The following is a 27,997-nucleotide window of genomic DNA, read 5'->3' on the forward strand; positions in this document are numbered from 1 at the left end:
TCGCTCAGACGCAGTTCGACATCTGTATTGACATAACGTGTCTGTTCAAATAATAACAAAACATATTATAAACTAAAAATAATAATAACTTTAGATAATAAATAAACTTAAATAGTGTTAAAGTTAATAAATAAGTGAAGATTTGTGATTGTAATTAAAAATACTGAGCAAAGAAAACAGACTTTTATACCTAATTGACAATTACGCGTTCGGTTTTCGAAATTTTGTTTTGGTGTCGTGTTTTGTTTTTTTTTTAAGTTTTTTTTTATTGGAATAAGTGTGTTGTGATTTTAGTATGGACGTTTAAAAATACTAACTTTTCTTGTGTTTAATTGTTTAATGGTGGACTTATTATAGACTAATGATTATTTAATTGTGTGCCATTAAGATCTCCGTGTAAGGTAGGTAATCGTGGGAATATTTTCTTGGTTTTTGTAACAATTATTTGTTTGTAACAAAAGGTAAAATACTTTGTTCGTGCAATTGTTTTTGTAATGGTAACATTGTTTTTATTTTTTTTCGAGTTCGTTGTCGTTGTTCTTTTTTTTCAGTATTAAAGAGTTTTTATTTATTTCGAAAAAAAAAACACAAATTTTGAGTTGATTTTGAAACAAGATATTTATGCTTGTCTAACCTTTAATTTATCTTAATCTAAACTTTTAAAAACATTCAATTATTAACGCAAAGGTGCCTTTGTTTATTTATAATACCTACGTACTGTACCTACCCCTTTTGTTTGTTTATTACGCATACCTACAGACCTACACAGTAAAACGGCTCAGTTTATTTACTTACATGCAATTGGGCATGAAAATAAACTGAGAATGATATTCGCTTTTTTTTCGGGAATCAACCTCTTTGGTACCAAATTTTAAGGAAAGTTTTAAGGAATTTGGCTTGGTGGCTTTGAGTCATAGCACACAGTGTGTTAGCTGTACCTACTAATATTATAAAGCTGAAAATTATGTTTCTCTATGTTAGAACGCGCTAATCTCAGGGTAAGCGGATGCGATAAATTCTTTCATTTATTCGATAAATGGTACATACCTAGCCCATTTTATCGAGGAACGCTAGTACGTACTCAAATTATTATCCGAGTTTGTGCAGAACTTCTTAAAGGTTGCTTGTCAAACTGCTGGCAGAAGCTATAATAGTCCTTACTAAATTAAGGCGAAAGTAACTCTGTCTGTCTGGCTGTTACGCTTTCAAGTCTAAACCGATGAACTGATTTTAATAAAATTTGGTACAGAGATAGAGTTAACCTTGAGAAAGAACATAGGATAGTTTTTATCCCGGACTTTTGAAGAATTCTGTTGAAAACGCGATATACCTTACCGAACCCTACGCGGGCGGAAGCCAGTTATATCATAAAGCTTCATATTTTGTTTGAACGAGCTAATCTCGTAAACGAAACCATGCTAAAAATTCTTTCAATGTTATACCTACTGCTTTATCGAGGAAGGCTATAGGCTACTTTTTAACCGAGTGCGCAGAGTAGTTCCCAACAAGGATGAACCCTTCCCACTTTCAGTCCAAGCGCCGGGGTCACTCAACCCCGTAACCCTGAGGTCAATGACCTTAACTGAAAACTTGTTTCTTCAATGTATTAATAATTTGTTCTTTGATTATTTCGGAAAATTCCATCATTTATGCAAATTGCATCGTAAGGTGAGATTCCACGAATATTGGTTGTGAATCAAAATTATGACGGTTTCCTGTTCGTATGAAAGCATTATTTTTCAAACAATGGTTACTGAGTTGTTGGTTAGTGGTTCTAAGTGTATCTTAGACACCAACGGCTGATAAAAAGGTGAAGGAAAATATCTTGAGGAAACCTGGACTATAAAATCTGGAATCACCAACCCGCATTGAGCAAGCGTGTTGATTAATGCTCAATCCTTCTCCGTGTGAGAGGAGGCCGCAGCCCAGCAGTGGGACGATAAAAAAAAGGCTGTAACAAGGAACAACAACAAGGGTTACTGAGTTTAATTATTCCACAAGAAATTTTGTCATAATAGATCTGTCCCCCAAGGTCCAATCGGCTTCAAAAGTAGCTGAACAGATTTTCAAAACTGTTAAACACCGTTTCGTCGACGACTTACTGGAATATTTTTCAAGTTTTTTTGAAGTTTAGGGATGTGAAGTAAATTTTTCGCGTGTGCTGTCAAGAAAATATGACCCTTAACTTTCTAAGGCACATTTTAAAATGTCGATTTGTCCAGCTATGTACTTTTGACGCTGTCTCTCTGACAATTTTTTCAGCAGTTTTTCAGCAGCTGTAGCACAATAGTATATTCTGCATATCAGATAAAGAAACTCTCTCACAAATGCTTTTTGAGCAATACTAGCCATTTACCCGCGTCCCATGGGAACTACTGCCCGTACCCGGATAAAATACATCTTAACCTAGTTCACTCGGGAAGAGTGTAGCTTTCTTATAGCCTTAAGAGTATATAAACAAATAAAAAAAGTTTTCTCTTTATTATATCAGTAAAGATCAATAACAGTCAAACTAATACCTATCAAAAACCGTAATTCCGATTAAGTAGGTATACCAATTGACCTAAGGTTATTGCGGTTAAGTTAACCGATGACCAATCGAGGCTACCAGTTTGAGGTCAGACCCTAGTGTATGAGTTGTATCCTTAAAGCAAGCAACCAACTGGATACCTTTCGCCTTTCCCTCTGTCAAATGTGACCGACCATCTTGTCATGACGAGTTCCTCCGTGTTTCGGAAGGCACGATAAATTAGTACACTAGGTACATCTATACTAATATAAACATTTTTTAGGGTTCCATACACAAAGGGTAAAACGGGACCCTATTGTTTTCGCTCCTCCGTGCGTCCGTCGGTCACCAGGCTGTATCTCATGAACTGTGATAGTTAGAGAGTTGACATTTTCACAGATGATGTACATATTTCTGTTGCCGCTATAACAAAAAATACTGAACACAGATTACTATAGTAGTAGTTTATTTTAGTGTTTGAGAAAGAACGTAGGCTCCTTTTTACCCGGTTGCGTTAAGTTGTATTAGACCGCTGGGATCGGCTAATATAGATATTAATAAAGATTTTTAAGTTTATTTTATCCTTGTATTTACAAGGAAAGGAAAATATTATGCAATCATATTACAAGTCGAAATAGACCAAAATAAACCTTAAAAGTCACTTGAAAGAAATATATATTAAAACGAACTTAAAAATAAACTAAGAAATACAAAAAATAACAAACTCGGTCGCTCCATTAATTTAATATAAACCAGTTGTTAAAGAATCAAGTTTTCTATATGTATATATTTGTGCTGCGTAACTCAGAAACGACTGGACCAAATCTGGTTTTGCAATAACGATAATATAGGAAATGATTACGAATTCCTTTGTCGCTTTTGCGAAGGTTGCAAGTTTTGAACTTATTTTGACGGCAAGAGAACAAAATGACTAGCGGAGATGTCAAAACGCGAAATCTCTTAAGAAAGTAGCGACAACATGCGGGGCGAGGGGGGCGAGGAACGTTACTAGCTCCGCCTTCGTTGAAACCCATACATTTTATCATCATCCTCCGAGCCTTTTTCCCAACTATGTTGGGGTCGGCTTCCAGTCTAACCGGATTCAGCTGAGTACCAGTGCTTTACAAGAAGCGACTGCCCTATCTGACCCCCTTAACCCAGTTACCCGGGTAACCCAATACTGATGATAGACTGGTGTCAGGCTTACTGGCTTCTGAGTACCCGTAACGACTGCCAAGGATGTTCAATGTTAGTTTACAAGTACCTTACCTTACCTGCCTTATGGAATCTCCATTTTTCTGTTGCTGGGGAGTTTGTTGCGCCACTTCTTCTTCCCAGCAATAACACATAGGAAGTGGTGAAGAGCGGGCGTTTTTGGGGGCTATCTCATGTAATTCTGACGTTCGAAAAGTGATAATATTCATCCTACTTTGCCTATCTCCGTCATAGGACGTCCACTGCTGAACATAGGCCTCCCCCTTAGATCTCCACAGATACCTGTTGGAGGCGACCTGCATCCAGCGTCTTCCGGCGACCTTTATAAGGTCGTCTGTCCACCTTGTTGGTGGACGTCCTACGCTGCGCTTGCTAGTCCGCTTATAGTTACGCGTAAGATAGTTACATACGGGGTATTTAAATGTCAAACCAATTTGTTGAAGAAATTGAAAACACGGCCTGTATTGTCTCCTTTATTTCTTTTTCGTTCTTACTAAGTCCGGTTTCATTTTCAAAGAATCTTATGTACTTAACAACTTGTAAATAAACAACTACATACACAATTATTTATAATTATTCGGACAAAGTCGAAAGAAATGCGTCGAAGGTTATTTTCAAATGTCAAGGTTGTCATGAGTGCAAAGTCGAAAGTTTTTTATCCTTACTTAAATTATGAAATGTGGATTAACTCTGTCTGTCGTGCTTTGATCCCAAAACCACTAGGTAAACTGATTTTCGATTTTCTATTGAAACTTGAAATAGGCTGAAAGTTCTACGTTAATGTCGGTCCTACTTGTGATCTCTCTCCCGTGGTGTCGGATTGCCGTCCCATCGCGCTATGAGTGTGAAGGAATAGTGAGTGCACCTGTGTCCAAGCAAATGTGCGTGCACTATAATATGCCCTGCGCAGCTGGCTGATCTCCTTATATGAGAACAGCCGCCGTGGCTAATGGTGTTAATATTCAATTGTTTTGAAGGATTTACAGTAATGATATTTTTTATGAAATGTCATTGACATTTACACAATCTGTATGGGATATCCTTCGTGATAAGCTTGACCCCTTTTTACGCTGGTTGTGCAAAAAACAGACTTACTGCAAATTGACCTTGGATTTTTTTCTGTTTTTATTTGAGTTTACAATGTACGTACTGTTATTTTTTTTAAACAAAAACCTTGTACGTGTAGTGTACAATCAGTAAGATTTTAATTTACAGATTAAAAAAAAGTTGCCAATTTATTTGAGACTTGACTTTAACGTTTATGTTGATCCTGTAATTATATAAAGACCGGAAGACGCTGGATGCAGGTCGCCTCCAACAGGTATCTGTGGAGATCTAAGGGGGAGGCCTATGTTCAGCAGTGGACGTCCTATGACTGAGATGATGATGATGATGAATTATGTAAAATGTCATTACAATAAAATAAACCTAAATATAATATTAGGAACCAAAATTAAATTCAGCTCGGAATAACATCGCGGCTGTGCTGCGCGATTATGGGCCATATGCCCTTTCTTGTGCTTGGAAATTAGTCGCGGAATGTCATTAAGTTAGGCGATAATTATACCTATATTAAAACAAATATCAAATTCAAGTCATCGACTTCCTGAAATGGGAATCTTATTATTCATATTCATATTTATTTGCATACCATAATGTAACAATGATGTTACAAGGGGCTTAAAGCTTGGTACATATTATGGACCCTGTTAGGGCACAGCAAAAGAAGGCTAGGGAGTTAAATTACATAATTAGGTAGATACAAAATAGTGGATAAATTAATATTTTGGAATATGGTCTCCCTTTGAGATCTCCCTTTGTGTTCCATGTAACATCAAAATGTTATAATTTAGTTTTTAGGTATAATTTCTACCACTCTTCACAAGCATAATAAAAATAAACAAATACCTAATTCTCGTTTGAACATTGACGTCAACACACCTTTTGTAAAGAATTCAAAAACAGGTTAATTTACTTTCTTCTTTTATTATTTTTGTTGTATGTATGATTAATTTTTTTAACCGTATGTAACAAAGAGTAGGTCTTTTCAGTTTTTTTCCTGTTTCGGGTGATTAACGGCCGTTCGTAATGTTCTACCTGTGGTTTTGCTTAGGTACTAGAATTTTGACATTGAATTTTGAATTGGGGAAAAAGTCGTGGTGGCCTAGTGGGTAAAGAACCAACCTCTCGAGTATGAGGGCGTAGGTTCGATTCCAGGTCAGGCAAGTACCCATGCAACATCTATAAGTTTGTATGTACTTTAAAATCTGAAATCAGCAACCCGAATTGAGCAGGCGTGGTGATCCAAGCTCCTTCTCCGTGTGAGAGGAGGCCTGAGCCCAGCCAGCAGTGGGACGATAAAAAGGCTGTAACAATAACAAATAGGAGGTTTTTTCAGTTCTTTTCCTGTTTCGGGTGCCTAATCTATCTGTGGTTTTAAAAGCTTTCACAAAGCATCCCGGAGCCTGGAAGTTGGTGATTGATACACCCGTGCATCGGAGAACACTCCGGTGGTGTCGGATCGTCGTCACATCGCGCTATGAGAGTTAAGGAATAGTGAGTGCACCTGTGTCCAAGCAAATGTGCGTGCACTATAATATGTCCTGCACAGCTGGCTAATCTCCTTATATGAGAACGGCCGCCGTAGCCGATAATCGGCTAGGAGGACATCACACTTAGTCAGAAAAAATCAGGTACCCATCTATGCTAAAATCCTTTTCCGTTTTTAGTAAACAATATTTTTTTTATGTTTTCAAATGTGTATGCTATTTATATCTATTGTACTTTGATTATATAAATCCTATTGTGTATTAACAAATAACAAAAAAACTATTTAAGTGTAAACATTTATAAATAATTGCCATTTGAATACTTATGCTGTTATTAAACCAAGTAGTTGAGTAAACGCTATTTATATCAAAATTCCTTAAAAAAATTAAACAAAAAAAGGTATTTACATATTTCTGTAATTGGAGTTCAAACGATCGTATAAATATCCAATTATGAACAAAAAATACCTAAACACCAGCTTTTTTGACCAAAACATTGGAATTTTCCAAATAAAGTGATCAAATCAAGATAGTCGTGGTGGCCTAGTAAGTCGTGGTGACCTAGTGGGTAAAGGACCAACCTCTCGAGTATGAGGGTGTGAATTCGATTCCAGACCAGGCAAGTACCAATGCAACTTTTCTAAGTTTGTATGTACCTTCTTAGTATATCTTGGACAGCAATGGCTGATAAAAAGGTGAAGGAAAACATCTTGAGGAAATCTGGACTATAAAGTCTGAAATCACCAACCCGCATTGAGCAAGCGTGGTGATTTACGTTCAATTCTTCTCCGCGTGAGAGGACGCCGCAGCCCGGCAGTGGGACGATAAAAAAAGGTTGTCACAACAAATCCAGATAGATAGAATATTGGAATCGAGCACTTATAAATGTGCTTAAAGTCGAGATTCCCCCTTGGTGCGGCACTGTTTGTCACACCGCATGTATCTCGTGGTGTACTCGCTCTAGCAAACAGTAACACATTGCGCGCGAACATTACTAACATGTCCGCGACACTGCAACCTTTAGATGTCTGACATTTATGCCGTAATTTCCATTCGTATAGTTCGGCCGCTCAGAGAATGCGTTTCTGACACATCGCGATTGAACTGACGACGTAACTTTGTAATGGCGTTGCAGTACGATAAAAATATTTTTGCTGGTTGTTTATCGTTTTAACAATTGTTGAGCATTAAAACAACATTATTATATCAATAATAATCAATGAATGTTGTAATTTTGTGCCAAATTGAGTGTCAAATAACTTGGTAAACAATATTTTTATAAATCTATACTGCGCTATTACAAGGTTATGTCAGCGCTTTATATTTGTAGTGCTGTGCTAAAAATAACAGGCAAGTATCGTAATCTGTTCTGGTTGATGGTTCTTATACAGTTATACTTATAATATAAAATAATACGTTTTGTTTTTCTTTTTAAGAATTTGAAAATAATGGACTATAGGATAACTTTTATGAAATATAAAAATAAAACTATGATCAAACTGAACGCGCGAAAGAAAGTAGCATTTTTATATTTAGGTTGAAAATGGTAACCCCAAATGGCATCATGGGCCGTCATTTTGTGACGCTAAATAGTCATTTGTTGTCGTTTCGTGCGCTAAGACTAAGTGTCCTGCCTCATTAGGACGCCAATGGCGACGTCGCCGGCTACGTATCCAAGCAGTTAGTATTGAAATGTATGGAACCTAACTCACTTGGCGACGGTTTGGTAACGTCGCCAAATTGGAGGCGTGGCCACGAGCTACAGTTCCCTATATGGCTTCTGGCTACCGTGGCAACTTGGCGACGTGGCCACAGTAGCCACTATAATGTACACGGTAAAGCGCACCTCCCTCACACAGTCGCCAATGTGGTCGCCAGTCAGCTTGCAATTTCTTGAGCGACGACGTAAACAACTGACTGTCGAGACGCCATGGCCACTCGACTTGGCGACATTTGGATGCCAGAAGTAGCCAGACCTGTGCCGCTGGCGACGTCGCCATGGCGTCCCAGTGAGGTAGAGCTCTAAAAACCTGATTTTGGAAGATTTTGACCGAGATATCAGGATTGATTCTGTTATTGATAATACCTAATATACACGTAATATACACGTAGGCGAAGATGATGATGAAGACACCACCTCCTCAAGCGAATCGGAGTCTGATTAACATTCTGTACGCACATTCAATTCAATGTACTTACTTTATTGCATAGAAATACAGATTGTAACTTTGTAACAAAGAATAAATAAAACGATTTTATTATATGAATATTACCTTTTTTTTGGTTTCCACTTAAATAACTAAAATATAAATTTTAAATGATTCCGCCAATTTAAAACGAAAATAATCTTAAAATAATGCGGCGGTTTATTTTGGGGGAACGGTAACGAATTCAGTGTTATGTTGTGCCCATCACTAGTCCTGACTAACTGATAGGTGTCAGGAACGCATTCTCTGAACGGCCGAACTATAGTAGTCTAAATTATACATCAACCTACTTTAATCTGTCAAATGTCTTCAATAGATTTTCAATCTTATCACAATAGGGGAAGGTTAATGTTCGATTGGTATTAACAGATTTGTAGGTTATGTTGACCTGCTTGCGTCTGTATAAAACACTTAAAGGTAATCTAGGCCTTTCAAAACACGATTTAATTAATTCTCTGACGAAAATCAATTAGTAAAATTCCATAGAAAAACAAATTATACGGTTATTGACCTTTTAACATTCTAACTAAACGGTCCTTCTTGTGATCTCTCTCTGGTGGTGTCGGATTGTCGTCCCTACGCGCTATGAGAGTGAAGGAATAGTGAGTGCACCTGTGTCCAAGCAAATGTGCGTGCGCTATAATATGTCCTGCGCAGCTTGCTTATCTCCTTACATGAGAACAGCCAACGTGGTTAGATATCTGCTTGACCAATTTTTCAATTGATTGCCCGGTATGGAAAATACCTTGTAAGTACATACGATACGCGAGCTACATATTAAAAGTACACATATGACTGTTTGTTCGGTAAAATCTTTTAAAGATGGTTCCTTAGATTCCATTACATACTTAGTCATTTACTTACATATGTATAGTCGACTTAGGGTGCATCTACACGGTGCAAGTAGCTTGCGCATTGAGGCACATGCGCAGGTTACATGCATTTTACAAACGTGCGGGTCCAGCGACTCGCGCGTGTACCAAAGCAAGATACCCACCCGCGTGCTCTTGTCACTTGCGCATGTTAACTTGCTCCAGCTACATGCACCGTGTAGACGCACCCTTAATAACACCGGCCAAGTGCGAGTCGGAATTGCGCACGAAGCGCATTATTTAGAAAATGAGCAAAACGATCACGTTTGGTATATGGGGGCCCCCCAAAATATTTATTTTATTCTAGTTTTCAGTAGGTATTTGTTGTTATAGCGGCAACAGATATACATCATCTGTGTTTCAACTCTCTAACTATCTCGGTTCATGAGATACAGCCTGGTGACAGACGGACGGACGGAGGGACAGAGAAGCGAAAACAATAGTGTCCCGTTTTACCCTTTGTGTACGGAACCCTAAAAAGTCGGAAAAACCAAGGAGAATGATCAGATACACAGTCATTTACTTTCACTCGTAATATTTTATTTAATACTCACGGAAAAACCCATATAGGTACCTAAAAACAAAGTATTTAGGTAGATAACATAAAACCTTTTGGCAAACCGCAAACTACTTACAGTTTTATCGAAATATCCTTTAATTTATAACAAAATTGACATTTTATGTGTTTGTTTTTGTTTATAAATGTAAATCCCCCAAACCCAGTTGGGATAGGCACTTATCACCGTCAATATAAGTATGCAATGTCATGGATAGATCATCATCATCCTCCTGCCCTTTTTAACGACGTCAAAAATCATCAAATGACCCCTCCCGCTGTGGGTTAGCAGCGGTGAGGGAGTGTCAGACTCTTACTGACTAAAAACCGTCGTGTTCCGTCGTAGGCCTTTTATGTGCCAGGGCCAGGGTAACTCTTTCGAACAATCCCACAGCCCCGGCGGATCCTCCTGCCCTTATGCTTACTTTATTTGTGGTAAGCAAGCATGTTTTCTCCTTCCATACTCTTCTATCTGTCTTCACACAAGTAACATTCTTCGTGGGGCTCAATTCTGCTAATTTAAAAATGCGTCGATTGGATATCAATTGAATCCGGGTAGTAGTGTTTAGTATTGCTGTCAATTGGGTATTTTAAATTTTTGATGAAAAGAAATCTATAGCATTCCTCTAAAAATAGCCTATTTAATAAAGACAGTTTCATTTATAAAGGTTCAGTCGTTTTGTTTAGTCAGGTTTATACGACTTTTGAATACAAATTGCTCATTTAGAATTTATTCTTAAAACCACAGGAATTATAAACTGTATCTATTTATAGGATAAATCTTGATCGTACAAAGAAAAACATAAGTATTAATTGCTAGACCATTATGTACCGTAATGCTTTAATTTTAGAGTCCAAAGTCCAACTTTTTTGATGTTCACTTGTGACTTTTAGACCTTCTCACAGATCTTTAAACGGTATAAAAAACCGACCAAGTGTGAGTCTGTCTCGCTTACAAAGAGTTCCGTTCTGTGTGTATTTGTAAAAGGGGCAAATATTCACGTTTGTTGGTTGGCTGGCCCTTAGAGTATTTATTTTTATTATTTTATTATATTAGTCCGATGGTTGGAAAAAAATGTATTCATTCAAATTCTTCTTTCGGTCTGGTGACCGGCTAAATACCTAATCTTTGTAATGTGCGGACTACACCATGTTCCTTCTTAAGCCCTTTATGTACCAGCGCTGCGGTAACTCGCGCAAACAATCCCGCAGCCCCGGTAGAACATATAGGTACCTATGGCGTCTTAAGAGAACGGTTTTTAGGGTTCCGTACCCAAAGGGTAAAACGGGACCCTATTGTTTTCGTTCCTCTGTCCACCCGTCCGTCCGTCCGTCTGTCACCAGGCTGTATCTCATGAACCGTGATAGTTAGGTAGAGAGCTGAAATTTTCACAGATGATGTATTTCTGTTGCCGCTATAACAACAAATACTGAAACCTGGGCTCCCATACAACAAACGCAATTGTTTTGCTCTGATACGGAACCCTTCGTGCGCGAGTCCGACTCGCACTTGGCGGGTTTTTCTAAAGCCACAGGCGTTATACCTATTAAGTAAATTGCATAGATAAACAATTTAAAGATTAATCATACTTATCCAATTACTTATACATAGTATGTAAACAGTTTACCACAGAGTAAGTAATCTGATACTAACATAGGCACTGCATTTACATACAAAAGGGTTTTTCCCTTATTGTTGAGTAATCTATAGGTACTAGTATAATAAAGAATCATTATTTTGTTTGTTTTGTGCCCTAAAGGCTCCTAAGCTACACTATTGACTTGAAAAATTCTTTCACTGTTAGAAAGCTACACTCTTCCCGAGTAACTTAAGCTATATTTTATCCTAGTACGGGCAGTAGTTCCTTTTTGACGCGGGTGAAAGAATGTATCAAATCGGTTCCGTACTTTCGGAGCTTTAAAACAAAAAAATGTTTCTTCTTTATTACACGCTTTTTATTAGCTTCACCTGTATGTTTGTATGTTTGTAGGTTTGTATGTTTGTATGTTTGTTTGTAACCGACTTCTTTGGGCGCGATTTTGACCCACTTTAAACGGCCAGATTTCGTTCAAACTTTGTAGATTTATTGAGGACCGATGACAATACACTAATTTGATAAAATTATTATATTAGTATAGATGTGTAAATGAGTAATCAATTTGTATTCTGATCACGATAGATAAATAGATAACAAACAAAGAATATAACTAAGTATATATCTACGCAGGTGTGTTTTCTTAGAGTTGGTCAGCTAGAATCGGTAAAGGTTAAACGGTAGGTCGGATATTTTATTTATTTATTTATTTGAATCAGGCATCTAAGGCCCATAGAAAAATACAATACAATGGGTCACTGTATATGGGTCACTGTATAATAGTTGGGTCACTGTAATCATCATCTGCCGAGCCTTTTCCCAACTATGTTAGGGTCGGCTTCCAGTCTAACCGCATGCAGCTGAGTACCAGTGTGCCACAAGGAGCGACTGCCTATATGATCTCCTCAACCCAGTTACCCGGGCAACCCAATACCCCTTGGTTAGACTGGTGTCAGTCTTTCTGGCTTCTGATTACTTGTAATGACTGCCACATAGGTACAGTCAACTTCAGGTCAGTGGTAACAGTTTTACAGGAAAATCGTACTTATTACTATTGAGTTAAGGTGCATGACAGTTACCACTGATGTGCGGTCTACCGTACCTACAAAAGACAGCCGCAGTATTTTTCTTAGTAATTTCTAGGAAATAAACTATACTTGTTAACCTTTTAGTAAAAGGTCAAATACCCAACGTTGCATTTACTTTGAGAGAAAAGTTTATGCCTTTGGTTTTGTTCAAAATAAAGCAGACTGTTTTTTACACTATGAATCGGGTTAGACTGGAAGCCGACCCCAACATAGTTGGGAAAAGGACTCGGAGGATGATGAATTTTTACACTATCGGTGAATTGCATAGGTATATTATTAGCATTGTATTAGCCGACTTCCCAAAAGGAGGTCCAGAATTGCTTTTAATCTTTTTAGGGACCCTATTGTTTTCGCTCCTCCGTCCGTCCGTCTGTCACCAGGCTGTATCTCATGAACCGTGATAGTTAGAGAGCTGAAATTTTCACAGATGATGTATTACTGTTGCCGCTATAACAACAAATATGAAAACTAGAATTAAATAAATATTTTGGGAGGCTCCCATACAACAAACGTGATTTTTTTGGCCGTTTTATAAATAATGGTACAGAACCCATCGTGAGCGAGTCCGACTTGCACTTGGCCGGTTTTTTTACGTAAGTTTACCTATAACTCAAATACGCTTAGACCGATTTGCAAAATCATTTTTTTGCTTGAAACTTTCCATATACCTATTGAACTGCTTATTTTTACCCGACTGCCAAAGAAGGAGGGTAATGTTTTTGTGAACTACTAAACTACATTTTTACTTTTTATTTTAGACTATTGATTGACACGACCCAAATTATTGGTCATTATTTTCGTAGACGAGAACATACTTAATAATAGTATTGAAATTATTACTGTCTGATTCTAACCACAATTGGAACAAAATACCGTAAGTATACTACACTAGTTTCTGCCCGTAGCTTCGCCCGCGTACAGTTCGGTTATATCGCGTTTCCAAGAGAAGTCTTCAAAAGTCCAGGATAAAAACTATCCTATGTTCTTTCTCAAGGTCTACTCTATCTCAGTACCAAATTTTATTAAAATCAGTTCAGTGGTTTAGACGTGAAAGCGTAACAGACAGACAGAGTAACTTTCGCATTTATAATATTAGTAGGGATTATATTTAAGTATTGATCAGATATCTAGATACCGTATATTAACTGTACCTATATCTTATTAAAAACAATAATATAAATATCAGTGAAAGGAATGGGGTTTTTTTGTGAGCTTTTATTTAGGTTCATCTGTCTAGTTTTTTGTTGTGATTGCAACTTAAACCACTAATTTCATTGCTGGGGAGTTTGTTGCGCCACTTCTTCTTCCCAGCAAAAACACATAGGAAATGGTGAAGGGCGGGCGTTTTGGGGACTGTCTTTTGTTTTTAACTTCAAAAAGTGCTGATTTTCAGCCTACTTAGAGTAAATAGCTTTTTATCTTTATCTTTAACGTTTTTTTCATTCGTTAAATTATCGAATCAGGCATGACTTTGGTGTAGCAATTTCACTCGAAAGGATCAAAATGGTTGGTTTGACTATACGAGAAGTATGATAGGACCATAATTTCTTGAATTGAATTACCTAAACTTGGGAAACACTCTTAAATGTTGGAAAATATATTAAGTGTTCCCAAAAACAAAAAATAGAGGTATGGATAAAATATATTTACGGTGTGGTAACTTAGAAAAACCGTTACATATAATTAATCCGGTTGTCCCACCTAAATACGTCATTATTAGAACTGGTTAATTATTTAAATGATATTTTAAATAGGTTCTTATGTATAGATATTAAAGAAAAACACGTTTGCTGCTGTCAAATACATAAATATTATGAAGAGGTACAGTTTCTGGTATTCTGAAAAGGTTTCGGAGACTTTAGTAAAAAAAACGAACAATAATTTCGTTGTTAAAAATCTGGAAGTTGGTGATTGATTCACCCGTACATCGGAGAGCACGTTAATGTCGGTCTTGCGCTTGATCTCTCTCCGATGGTGTCGGATTGTCGTCCCATCGCGCGCAGACAGTGAAGGAATAGTGAGTGCACCTGTGTCCAAGCAAATGTGCGTGCATAGCATATGTCCTGCGCAGCTGGCTGATCTCCTTAAATGAGAACACCCGCCGTAGCCGATAATCGGCTAGGATGCCATCATTATATTATATCTGTATAGATTTAAATAAAGTATGATGAACCTATGCTGTAGACATCTGCAGGATAACATTTATAACCTTTTATAGTTATCGGCACGAATCTTGAGCTCTGACCTACGTCTGCGCAGAAGTGATTTACTAGCAAAGAACCAATCCCGAGTGACGGCTATGACGCGATGCACTGCGGGCCAATCACCGCTTTAGCCCGCCCCCGCGCCTCACTTCATACCACAAAAGGGACCCAATAAATTACTTCTGCGCAGGTGAAGGTCAGAGCTCAAGATTCGTGCCGATAACTATACAATTTATTTAAATAATTCCCATTATTTACAACATAGTTAAAATTAATATGTTTTATGATTTATATATACGCTATAAAAAACTGGCGCCAGATAAACCGCAAAAATATGAATTTATTTATAGATTTAATAATTACCTACCTATAAGTATGTTATGTATGTATGCAGAAAAAAATTGTTTACGTTACAAAGGTTCAAGTTTGAAACTTGTACTATAACATGTTAAATTATGGTGACTCAGATATCGTTGAAAAAAATGACTTGTTCTGTTCCCCGTCCGTTCGATGTTTCGAAGGGCACGATAAACTGTAGGTCCCGGCTGTCATATGAACATCTTTGGCAGTTGTTAACCAATCTTACCAAGAGGTATTAGGGGTTGCCCGGGTAAGAGGGATCGCCAGTAGACGGAGGCGACCAGCCACTGCCGAGAGGTCACGAAAGTCCTCTTTGGTCCTCGTGGCCCCTCTCTAAAAGGCAGAAGACGAAGCCCCACATAACCTCACCGTCTCCCCGGGCGGTGTGTGTATGCGTCAGGCATTTTCCACAGCTGAAAAAAAAGGGGTTGCCCGGGTAACTGGGTTGAGGAGGTCAGATAGGCAGTTGATCCTTGTAAAACACTGGATCTTGTTCTTGACTTGTAATCAGCTGCATACTGGATGTCGATCGAAAAAAAAAAACTTAACCTGAAAAACAGTAATTAAATTACATGAGACAGCTCAGACAGACAGCCCTAAAAACCTTCACCCTTCCTATGTGTTATTACTGGAAAGAAGTGGCGCAACAAACTCCCCAGCAACACATGCCTGTCTGTCTTTCTTTCTTATAGAGGTATAAAAAAATAATTACAATTTAAGTACAAAATTATGTAATTCATCGTGTAGGTACTACACGCATCCTATATGCATATAGTAGGTACTAGCATTAATCTTTGTGTAAGTAAAGAAAAAGATGTCGAAAAGGTTAGGCAGAAGATTAAATTTCCTTATAATTAACGTGTATGTTTGTCTGTTTCAGATAATAATGCCATCATGGGCCGTGGTCGCGTCATCACCGCTCTCCTACTGCTCTCGGTGATCACAATCACCACGGGACAGTATTACGGTGAGCATCATCAATCATCATCATCTATATAAATATGAGCTCAAGAGTTTGTTTGAAGTGACACCACCACCACCAATGACTGTGTTTCGGATGGCACGTTAAACTGTAGGTCCCGGCTGACATTGAACAACCTTGGCAGTCGTTACGGGTAGTCAGAAGCCAGTAAGTCTGACACCAGTCTAACCAAGGGGTATTGGGTTGCCCGGGTAGCTGGATTGAGGAGGTCAGATAGGCAGTCGGTCCTTGTAAAGCGCTGGTGCTCAGCTACATCCGGTTAGACTGGAAGCCGACCCCAACATAGTTGAGAAAAAAGCTCGGAGGATGAAAGCCATAAAAGTCAAAAACGATCATATTAAAATCTAGACTACATAACCTTTAAATACTTGATGTTAAACAAAACATCAACTGTATCTCTTAAAACAAGTTTAGCGAGTATCTATTCAAAACACTATAAATAAACTTCTATTTTATCTCTCTCATACCTATCAAAGTTATAAATTAATAGACTAAAACACTAGAAAAACATGCCTTTTAATAAATACACGCAAAAATCTTTACAAGACCTTTCTAACAAGTCCATACACAGCTATGATACGATGTTCCATCATGAAGTTACAGATCATATCTCCCGGCTCCATCATCAGATCAGTTTGACAGTACCATATTATTGTATTGTCATCAGAACTACATACAGCTGACAAAACTTTTTGTCAAAATATGCCTTTAATATGACTTCAATATGCTGAAAACGTCATCAAAATCGGTGACGTTAGTTAGATAACCACGCTCAAACACATCAATGTAGGTCGAACTGAGACCCTCCTTTTGCTGCGGGTTGTTCGCGCGAGATACCGCGGCCCTGGTACATAAAAGGCCTACGACGGAACACGACGGTTTTTAGTCAGTAAGAGTCTGACACTCCCTCACCGCTGCTAACCCACAGCGTGAGGGGTCGTTTGATGATTTTTGACGTCGTTAAAAAAAAAAGACTCTCCTTTTGTAAGTCCGTTAGAAAGATCGTTAAACTGTAATAAATTTCGTCTAACAAGAATACTTCCATAACCATATTATGGAAGTTGCTAAACATACATAATTATTAAAACCCATGAGCGGCCCCTAATCACCAATTGACGAAAATACAAAAAAACGAATTCTAAACTGTTATTAATGTCTAAATCATTTGAATAGATTATTATTTATTATGTAACGTTTCAATTAAGTAGCTTATAACTTATTATCGAACTGTAATAGGCTAACTATAATTTCTGTCCGCGGCTTCACTTGCATTTAGTACCTACAAAAAATCCAACTAATATTATAAACGCAAAAGTAACTATCTGTCTGATCAAAACTCGATTAAAAGTTTAACTTTTTGCTATTTTTGCTATCGTCGTTGCTTTGTTATAAAGCTCCCTGGCACCCAAAATTGACACGTTTCATTTGTTTTTAGGACTTCACATTCATATTTAAAACTAGCTTTGGCCGCGACTTCCTTCGCGTGGAATAGTGACTTCCGGCAGATTTATGGTTTGACCAATAGATGGCGCTATATGTCCGGAATAAATTTTATTATTTATTATTATATTTCTTTGTAATAAAAACTATCCTATGTCCTTTCTTAAGTTCCAAACTATGTCTGTACCAAATTTCACACAAATCAGTCCAATAGTTTAGGCGTGAAGTAAAGACAGACAGACAGAAAGACAGACAGACAGAGTTACTTTCACATTTATAATATTAGTTAGGATTTTACCTTTACAAATCCTAACTTTACATAAATTGGCATGTTACATATAAAATGTTCTTAATTTCTACATACATAGAGGCTTGGAAATAGCAAGAATCTCTCGCACAAAACTGCTTTAACTTAAGCATTCGTAATATCAACCAAACTATAGTAAAAAATCTCGCAATGTTCCTACTGAATTACCTACCTAATTAAAACCACATATTTTTGCTTTCATTCCAGATATATTACAAGGATTACAACAACTGTTTCAACATCCGAACACAGACTTAACAAACCAATACAATGGGCTACCCCACTCTCAAACTACTCACAAACAAGAAACAAGAAAGAAACAAAACGAACACAGGCAAACAGAAGAAAGACGGACTAAAAAGCCGCCTATAAACCAATATGACTACATATTTTCAACTACTCAGAAGTCTGTCAAAAAGAATAAAACTATTTCTAGTCACAATAACTCTAGAAGTCTTACTAATAAGAATCAGTATAGTAACATACTTTTAGCTGAGTATTTTAATCCTTTTGATGTAACTACTAAATCAAATAGGTATAAAACAACAACAACTAGGGTAAATCCTAACAACTACTACAACAACGATGATTTTAACAGAGGAACTACTGAGAATGTTTTTGCTAACAATTTTGATGGCAACAGGCCCGTTACAGAAAATGTTTTTGAAAATATCAACCGTGGAGAGAGTAACGTTCAGCAAGGGCATGTGTATGAGAATGAAAATACTCGCAGACCTGCTAATTTGTTAAATAATAATGGGCAAAATAATGTTTATGAAAGCAATGTGGCTGGGGGTAACAGAGTTTACCCCCAAAACAATCAAAATAGAGGTAATAACAATAATAATAGAGGTAATCTAAACACTGATTTTAGTTACGAGATACCTAGCGTTACAGCCAATAATAGGAATCCAACAGTTGATAGACCAAACAGGGTAAATGGTAACAACGGTTATCTAAACACAGATTTTAATCCTGAAGATTATGTGAAACCACAAGTGAACGAATACATACCAAAACCGAACAACAGAGTTCAGAATCAATTTGAAAGCAATGTTGGTAACAATTTTAACAACGGAGAGGTAAATTATAACAACAGGGTAAATTATAACAACCAGGGTAATTTTGACCCTGACAGGATCACTTTTGAGTACCCATCTGACACCCCTTTGACAAACCAGCCGGGGGTTCAACCAGCTCCCGTTGATACTGGTCTACCGCCTATTACAAATAGGCCAGTGACAGATAGGAATGTGTATGACAATAGGCCATCAGACTCTTCAGTGAATTATGATGATCAGCCTGAGATCCTGATAGGACCTGATGAAGATGATATGAGTGAGCGAGAGAAGAGGGGATATATTCAACTGGCTGAGAAAAGTGAGTATTAGATTTTTTTTCTTTTATGATGAGATTCCATCAATATAGTTCGTGCCCATTTGTTTGTATATAAATTATGTGTACAATTATGTACAGTCAACTTCAGGTCAGTGGTAACAGTTTTATAGCAAAATCGTACTTATTACTATTGAGTTAAGGTGCATGACAGTTACCACTGATGTGCAGTCTACTGTACTTGTTCATTCCCCGTTTGAAACGTTAAGAAGATGACATTTTTAAAACAGCGCAGCTCTAAAATTCTAAATGTCTTCCCTTCCAGTGTGTGACCGCTACAAAGCACTAACAGTGAAGAAGGTGGTAGCCCTACCACTCTTACCATCACCGGATCCTGTCACCGTGAATGTGTCAGATTGCACTCCTGTCAACGTGCCTCTGATCATTGGCGGTAGCGTCGTCAGCATACGGGACTTTCCTCATATGGCGCTGGTCGGCTGGCTGAAGACCAGGGTGAGTGTCTGTTGGTTTTACTTTATATTTTAGAGAGGAGCTAAAAGTTTGTATGTACTTTCTAAGTATATCTTAGACACCAATGACTGTATGTCAGATGGCACGTTAAACTGTAGGTCCCGGCTGTCATTGAACATCCTTGACAGTCGTTAGTCAGATGCCAGTAAGTCTGACACCAGTCTAACTTTATCTTTTAATTACCAAACAAAATGTAACATAAAACGAAGCTATCTGGGGCCGAAACGGAGTTCGCCAGGTTTGCTAGTACGTAATAGTTTCGGAGTCTATTCATGTCAAATAAATAAACAAATGTTTCCTCTTCATAAGATTAGTGTAGATTAAGAACATGTAGTGAATATAAGCATTGTAACTCAGATCAACTTCTTTCTCTGCTTCCAGCAAGCCGGCTACTCGTGGAAGTGTGGGGGTTCCCTCATCAGCAACCAGTACATCCTGACTGCTGGACACTGCACCTACCAGGATAAGGACTATGATGCTGTCAGGTATGTGGAGACATCATCATCTTCGTCATACCGAGTGACCATCTTCCAAGCCTTTTTTCCCAACTATGTTGGGGTCGACTTCCAGATTAACCGGATGCAGCTGAGTACCAGTGCTTTACAAGGAGCGACTGCCTATCTGACCTCCAAAACCTAGTTACCCGGGCAACCGAATGCCCCTTGGTTTGACTGGTGTCAGACTTACTGGCTTCTGACTACCCGTAACGACTGCCAAGGATGTTCAATGACAGCCGGGACCTACAGATTAACGTGCCATCCGAAACACAGTCAATGGTGTCTAAGATATACAGACTTAGCAAACATCTAAATATATAAAACTCAAAGGTGACTGACTGACTGACTGACATAGTGATCTATCAACGCACAGCTGAAACCACTGGACGGATCGGGCTGAAATTTGGCATGCAGGTAGATGTTATGACGTAGGCATCCGCTAAGAAAGGATTTTGATCAATTCTACCCCCAAGGGGATAAAATAGGGGATGAAAGTTTGTATGAAACTTTGTCAATTTTAAACCGATCGGACTGAGACTTTGAATGCATAAAGCTACTATGGCGTAGGCAACCCTTAAGAAAGGATTTTGATAAATTCCATCCCTAAGGGGATAAAATAGGGGATGAAAGTTTGTATACATCTTCTTAGATTTTATGAAGAAGTCCTGATGACGAATCAGAATTTTATGATGACGTTCGCTTAAATACGATTTTGATTAATTCAACCCCCATTCAACCCCCACGGGTGATAAATAATACTTCTTAACGCGAGCGAAGCCGCGGGCAAAAGCTAGTATTCTTATATGCATACTTATATGTATATAACGTTTTTTCACTAACCCCCACTTTTCCCCCCAGCGGTCCTCCCCAAGCGGTGCAGCTAGGCTCATCCTACCTGGACGACCCAGGAGCGTTAGTGGTGAAGGTCGCAGCCGTCATCAGGCATCCCAAGTACAAGCAGAGAAGATCCTACCATGATGTGGCACTCATCAGGATGGCTAATACTGTCACGTGAGTATACCTTCTGCCTAGCCTTTTCTGGTCTATATTGGTGTTTCCAAGGAAAAGAAAAGGATGCCTTTTAGACTGGAAGCTGAGGTTAATTAATGGCGTTCACGGCCGATTTCGGCCACGGCGGCTGTTCTCATTTTAAGGAGATCAGCCAGCTGCGCAGGACACATTAAAGTGCACGAGCATTTGCGCAGACACAGGTGCACTCTCTATTCCTTCACTCTCAAGCCTGATGGGACGGCAATCCGACACCACCGGAGAGAGATCAGGCACAGGACCGACGTTTACGTGCTCTCCGATGCACGGGTGAATCAATCACCAACTTCCAGACTGCTTTGTGAAAGTTCAAGAAAATCCACAAAGCGATTTCGGCCCGACCTGGGAATCGAACCCGAGACCTCGATGAAGCTGCGTACCTACTATTGTGCCACATGGAGCGACTGCCTATATTCATTTCATTCGATTTGTTGTCAAGATTTCTGGCTTCTGACTGCCAATATAGAAACGATGGATGGCATGTTTCGTCAAAATCGTTGTTGAAGTAACAAATATAATATTTACTTAGAGTCTCTCTCTCCATTCGCCTAATATATAACCAGTGGCGTAGCGTGGGGGGGGCAAGGGGGGCAAATTCCCCGGGCGGCAGGTTTTAGGGGGCGGCAAAATTTACCCAATTAAAAAAAATAATTGTTCGCAACTAGTATCTGCGCCGCTACATAAAACTGTCTGACAATAACAAAACATTAAACAAGAAAGTTGAAACTTTTTAAACATAAAATTAATTATTGTTAAAATTTGGTACTTAAAACACACGTGACACTACATTTTACGTAATTTTGTTTTTGAGTCTTTAAAAAAAATGATTAAAATTTCGCGCTCGTTTCGCTCGCGTAGGTATTCAGAAACTGTATGCGCTTAATTTTGCATTTAACAATTAACAAAACGTTAAGTACGTTTGGGCTAAATTTTACGTAATTTTTGTTTTAAGTACGATAAAAATTTCGCGCTCGCTTCGCTCGCGTATTCAAAAACGATATACCCTTATTTTTGCATCTGTCAACAAACAAAAAGTTAAGTACGTTTGGGCTAAATTTTACGTAATTTTTGTTTTAAGTCCGATAATAATTTCGCGCTCGCTTCGCTCGCGTATTCAAAAACGATATGCCCTTATTTTTGCATCTGTCAACAAACAAAAAGCTAAGTACGTTTGGGCTAAATTTTACGTAATATTTGGTAACGTCGATACAATAAAAAATCCCTTTTTTTGAAGTCGGTTAAAAATGACAAACGGCCATGGGAAGGGGCGGCAAAATCGACAACAGCCCCGGGCGGCAGATACCCACGCTACGCCACTGTATATAACTATAAGTTATATAACTATATAACTATAAGTTAAAATTGTTTATTAAAAATTTTCTGAAAAACTGATATTAAATTAGCATTTTTTACGTCAAACGTTACAAAAAAACACCCCCAAATTTTTTAATCAGTATTTTACCATATTTTATGAAATAATTATTATTTTCACTGGCAGGTTTTCAGAAGTGATACGTCCGGCGTGTTTGGGAGATCCCCCGCCGGAGGGCAGTCGCATCATTGCAACTGGTTGGGGGAGAACGGAGTTCGGTAAGATATGGTCCCTTTTAGAAATGGTGCCACTTGTAATATACTAACCTCCCCACTCAGAGACATTTAATGTCACTCCTTAGTGACGGAATGTCATACAAATCCTTCACTAAGAAATGGCTTAAGTAACCATTAAATGACTCTGAGTGGGGAGGTAAGAACACTCCATTAAGTAGGCAGTCAACTAAATGTAAGGTCAGCTAAGGTTGCTAAGGTCAACTTAAACAATCTTCATATGACTTTTTACACAAATACATAGTAAACAAATGTATGTATTATTGATTACAATAATGTTTCATTTGACTAATTACATGCCTAATCAAGTGTAGTATAATCATCCGAAAGGCCTAAGATACATACCCCAACAAAACACACAAACGTTAGCTAAGTCTTATTTAAAAGTAGGTATTTCTATCGCAGCAATTTTTACTGTGACAGTACCAGAATTATATTTGAGCAGTCTTTAAAATTAAGTAACGTTTTAGTAAGGTGAAGGAAAACATCTTGAGGAAACCTGGACTATTCAATCTGAAATCAGCAACCCGCATTGAGCAAGCGTGGTGATTAACGCTCAATCCTTCTCCGTGTGGGAGGAGGCCTGTGCCCAGCAGTGGGACGATAAAAGGCTGTAACAGTAACGTTTTAGTATTCAGCCTTAAAAATTTTTTTTTCCTACCTTAGGAGGAGATCACTCGGAAGAACTCCGTAGCGTCTCCCTCTCAGTATGGAATATGGCGGACTGCCGCGAGATTTGGGGGACTTCGCTCAAACTCCCCAACGGGGTAACGCCTGACAGCCACATGTGTGCCGGGGAGAAGAACGGGGGAAAGGATACATGTCAGGTAAACAACTATTTTTGTAGACTGTAAGGTAAAGAGGACTGTTGTAAAATTTGGGGGACCTCGCTCAAACTTCTCAATAGGGAAACTATACATGTTATGATGATTGTCTGCCATTGTGGCTCTTCTCCTAAAATATGCGTTACTTTATATATATACATACTAGCTTCTGCGAGCGGTTTCACCCACATCTCTACACAAACCCGGATAAAGCCTTCCTCGATAAATCCTCGATATTAGTATAGATTTTTTTGTTTGTATTGTAGCGCACGCTTGCAATGCTTCATTATTCCAGTCGATCTTCGTCTTATCGCGTTTCTTGGAATTTCGTAGGTACGCGTTGAGTGGTGCTTGTATGCGGGCAGCGTTAGGTATGCTGTCCCGATAGAAGTTCACCATGCCGATAAATCGACGTAAGTCGTGCACTGTCTCGGGTCGGGGGTAAGCAGTGATGGCGTTGACCTTATCTAAAGGTGGCTTGATCCCCTCGCTTGTCACTTCGTACCCGAGGAACTTGACGCTTTCTTGACCGAAAACACACTCATCTCTACCTACGGTGAAAAAACGCTGCAACTCGACTTCAACCTACGAAGACCGTACAGCTGGAAGTTTATCATCGCAGAAGTCAGCAAACCCATCATCGGTGCAGATTTCTTGAAGCATCACCAGTTGCTTGTCGACATAGCCGGACAATGTCTAGTCGACAAAGTAACGAAACTCACCGTGAAGGCGCCAATCTCGTACACATCTGAGCCGACCGTGAGAAGTATCGACGTTGACCAACCATATCACCAGTTACTCAGCAAGTTTCCCGACATACTCCGACCATCGTGCATGAAGGAAATACCAAAACATCGTGTAGAACATCACATCGAGACTACTGGTCCGCCTATTCACAGCAAGACCAGGCCATTACCTCCACATCGATACCTCGCCGTGAAGAAGGAATTTGAGACGATGATGCAGCAAGGAATTTGCCGTCCAAGCAAAAGTCCGTGGTCCAGTCCGCTGCACGTCGTACCTAAAAAGAACGGCGATATCCGCGTGTGTGGCGACTACAGAAGGCTGAATGACGTCACGAAACCAGACCGTTACCCCGTGCTACGACTCAAAGACTTCACATACCTACTGCACGGCAAGAAGATCTTCAGCACGTTAGACCTAAATCGTGCTTATCAACAATTACCAGTCTATGAACCCGATATCGAGAAAACAGTCATCACTACACCATACGGCTTGTTCGAGTTCCCGAGAATGTGTCCCGGTTTAAAAAACGCCGGACAGACATTCCAACGGTTCATACATCAAGTACTCAACGGATTAGACTTCGCGTTCCCATTTATTGATGACGTCATCATAGGCTCCGAGAACGAAGCTCGCCACATGCAAGATCTACAGGAAGTTCTACACAGACTGAACGAGTACGGTATCACCATCAACCCGTCTAAGTGTGTCTTCGGTCAAGAAAGCGTCAAGTTCCTCGGGTACGAAGTGACAGGCGAGGGGATCAAGCCACCTTTAGACAAGGTCAACGCCATCACTGCTTACCCCCGACCCGAGACAGTGCACGACTTACGTCGATTTATCGGCATGGTGAACTTCTATCGGGACAGCATACCTAACGCTGCCCGCATACAAGCACCACTCAACGCGTACCTACGAAATTCCAAGAAACGCGATAAGACGAAAATCGACTGGAATAATGAAGCATTGCAAGCGTTCGAGTTATGTAAAGCCAGTATACAAAACGCAGCTTTACTCGCGCATCCGTCTCCTTCTCCCGCCGACGCTATCTCTCTCATGTGCGACGCATCGAACACCTGTGCCGGCGCCGTGCTACAACAACGTGTAAACAACAAGTGGATACCTCTCGGCTATTTTTCGAAGAAATTCACCGATACGCAACAGAGATATAGCACATTCGACCGAGAATTGCTATCCATCTACATGGCCATCAAACACTTCAGAAAAATCTTCGAAGGAAGAGAACTGGTTGTTTACACGGACCATAAACCGCTCACCTACGCCATTCGCAAGCCACCGTCCGACAATGATACGCAGCGACGCACGCGTCAGCTGTTATTCATCAGCGAGTTCACGACGGACATTCGACATGTGAGCGGAGTAAACAATGTTGTCGCCGACGCACTTTCACGCATCGAAACCGTCGACCTACCATCGCCAATCAACTACGACGACTTATCACAAGCGCAAGAAAAAGACAGCGATATACCCGATTTATTGAAGCAAACAAATATTCAACTCAAGAAAATCGTCATGCCCGGTACAAACAACTCAATATTCTGCGAAACATCTACGTCACACGTTCGACCGTACCTACCAACCGACTTTCGTCGCATCGCATTCAACGCCGTGCACAATACAAGTCATCCCGGGGTACGAGCTACACGTAAACTCATGCAGCAACGCTTCTTCTGGCCCGCAATGAATAGCGACATCGGCGAGTGGGCGAAAACGTGTACATCGTGTCAACGCTCGAAAGTACTACGTCACAGCCGAGCCGAACTCGCAGCGTTTCCGCCAAGCGAACGTTTTCAACACGTACACATCGACATCGTTGGCCCGCTACCTACTTCATCGGCTGGACATCGCTACCTACTAACGATGATCGATCGCTGCACACGATGGCCCGAAGCAGTACCCTTACGAGAAATCACCGCTGACGTCATCGCCAACAAGCTGTATTCGACGTGGATAACACGCTACGGGTGCCCAGCTAGAATAACGACTGACCAAGGACGACAGTTTGAAAGTCAGCTGTTCCGTGACCTCGCACATCTCTTGGGCGCCGAACGTACCCGTACCACTGCCTACCACCCGCAAAGTAACGGCATCGTCGAACGCTGGCACCGAACCCTGAAGACTGCACTGATGGCTCGCTTAGAAAGTGCTAACAACTGGATTGCCGAGCTACCTACTGTGCTAATGGGTTTACGAGCCGCCGTGCGCACTGATACCGGCACCAGCGCCGCGCAGCTCACTTTCGGCCAAGCATTGCGCTTACCCGGCGATTTCATATCACCATCATCGGCAGCGAAGGCAATGGATTATAGCTTCGTCGATCACTTACGTGACGTGATCACGAGGTTAACGCCTACATTTAGGCCACATTCAAGCAATCGTGGCATGTTCGTGCACGGCGACTTAAAAACATGTAGTCACGTGCTGCTACGCGACGACGCCGTCCGCAAACCGCTGCAGCAGCCGTACAAGGGCCCGTACAAGGTCATTGAACGCAATGAGAAGTACTTCACCGTCCAGCTACCGGGAAGATCCAGCACCATCTCGATCGACCGGCTAAAACCGGCGTACACGCTCAACATCGATGAAGATAACCCGCCTGCACCCGCTCCAGCTCCACCGGCATCAGACGTCGCCACCAGCCGATCTCCGAGTCCTTCTACGAGTAACGACGCCACTGCTACACGTCGCACGAGATCGGGCCGAGCCGTGAAGTTGCCGGTACGCTTCGCTAGGGGGGGAGTACTGTAGCTGCAATACATACATGCGCGCGCCGCAACAGCGGGCGACCCACTGAAGTCTCGCGCGCCAAGCTACCCATATTTATAACGTTTCGTTCGAGCGCTCTCATTGGCCAGCGCGGATCGTGATAGATTCGCGCCCTATACTACGAAATCATTGTAATAGCATTTAAATAGGCAGGCATTTTAGTAAAATATATTCATTCATTCTTACCTCGACTGTGGAGTTTGACTTATCTAACCCTATCTGCGCTACAGTATTTTCTATATAATTGGGGAAAAGCTGTGTGGTAACATGAGGGGAAACACTTGTATGCCGCGGATTTTGTGTGTAATAAGCCAGCCTTTTTGGTCACGGGTAGGCTTGACCCAACTATACTCTATCCACGGAAGCAAGAGCTAAAAGGTAAACAAAGAATGACACTTTTTCAAGATGGCGGTATAACCCGACCGATGACAAAATCACAGATACTGCGAACATTTTACACAAAAATGTGACGCTTTGTTTACCTTTTAGCTCTTGCCTCCGTGGATAGAGTATAGTTGCTTTGAAAGGCCATTTTTGACGTCATCCCTTTTCTTTTCTCCCCAGGGTGACTCCGGCGGCCCAGTCCAAGTCCAAGACTCGTGCTTGTGGCGCGTGGTAGGCGTGACGTCAGTGGGGCGCGCATGCGCCGCGCCGCTCACGCCGGCGCTGTACGCGCGCATCTCCACCGCCGCCGTCGCCGCCGCCGCCTTCACGCAATAAACGAGAACCACGACAATAGTGTT

The 27,997-nt window shown here is 40.1% G+C and overlaps 1 protein-coding gene across 1 annotated transcript; it reads left to right on the top strand.

Annotated features, from left to right (window-relative positions):
- On the top strand, positions 1 to 27,990 carry LOC110378965 (uncharacterized protein DDB_G0292186). Its single transcript, XM_064043339.1, has 9 exons — positions 1 to 401; positions 16,036 to 16,122; positions 18,092 to 19,264; positions 19,545 to 19,732; positions 20,132 to 20,235; positions 21,106 to 21,258; positions 22,793 to 22,884; positions 23,566 to 23,726; positions 27,819 to 27,990. The coding sequence occupies exons 2-9, from the start codon at positions 16,050 to 16,052 to the stop codon at positions 27,972 to 27,974; spliced, it is 2,100 nt and encodes a 699-aa protein (XP_063899409.1). The 5' UTR covers positions 1 to 401; positions 16,036 to 16,049; the 3' UTR covers positions 27,975 to 27,990.
- Positions 27,991 to 27,997: the final 7 nt, after the last annotated feature.

This window comes from Helicoverpa armigera, chromosome 31 (genome assembly GCF_030705265.1).
Source record: "Helicoverpa armigera isolate CAAS_96S chromosome 31, ASM3070526v1, whole genome shotgun sequence".
Taxonomy (NCBI): Eukaryota; Metazoa; Arthropoda; class Insecta; order Lepidoptera; family Noctuidae; genus Helicoverpa; species Helicoverpa armigera.

What these genes read in the sequence shown, in the direction of transcription:
- LOC110378965 (XM_064043339.1), top strand. Translation starts at nt 16,050, where the DNA reads ATGGGCCGTGGTCGCGTCATCACCGCTCTCCTACTGCTCTCGGTGATC. An exon ending in CACCACGGGACAGTATTACG is followed by an intron (nt 16,123 to 18,091) that starts GTGAGCATCATC and finishes CTTTCATTCCAG; the next exon opens with ATATATTACAAGGATTACAA. An exon ending in TCGGCTGGCTGAAGACCAGG is followed by an intron (nt 19,733 to 20,131) that starts GTGAGTGTCTGT and finishes CTCTGCTTCCAG; the next exon opens with CAAGCCGGCTACTCGTGGAA.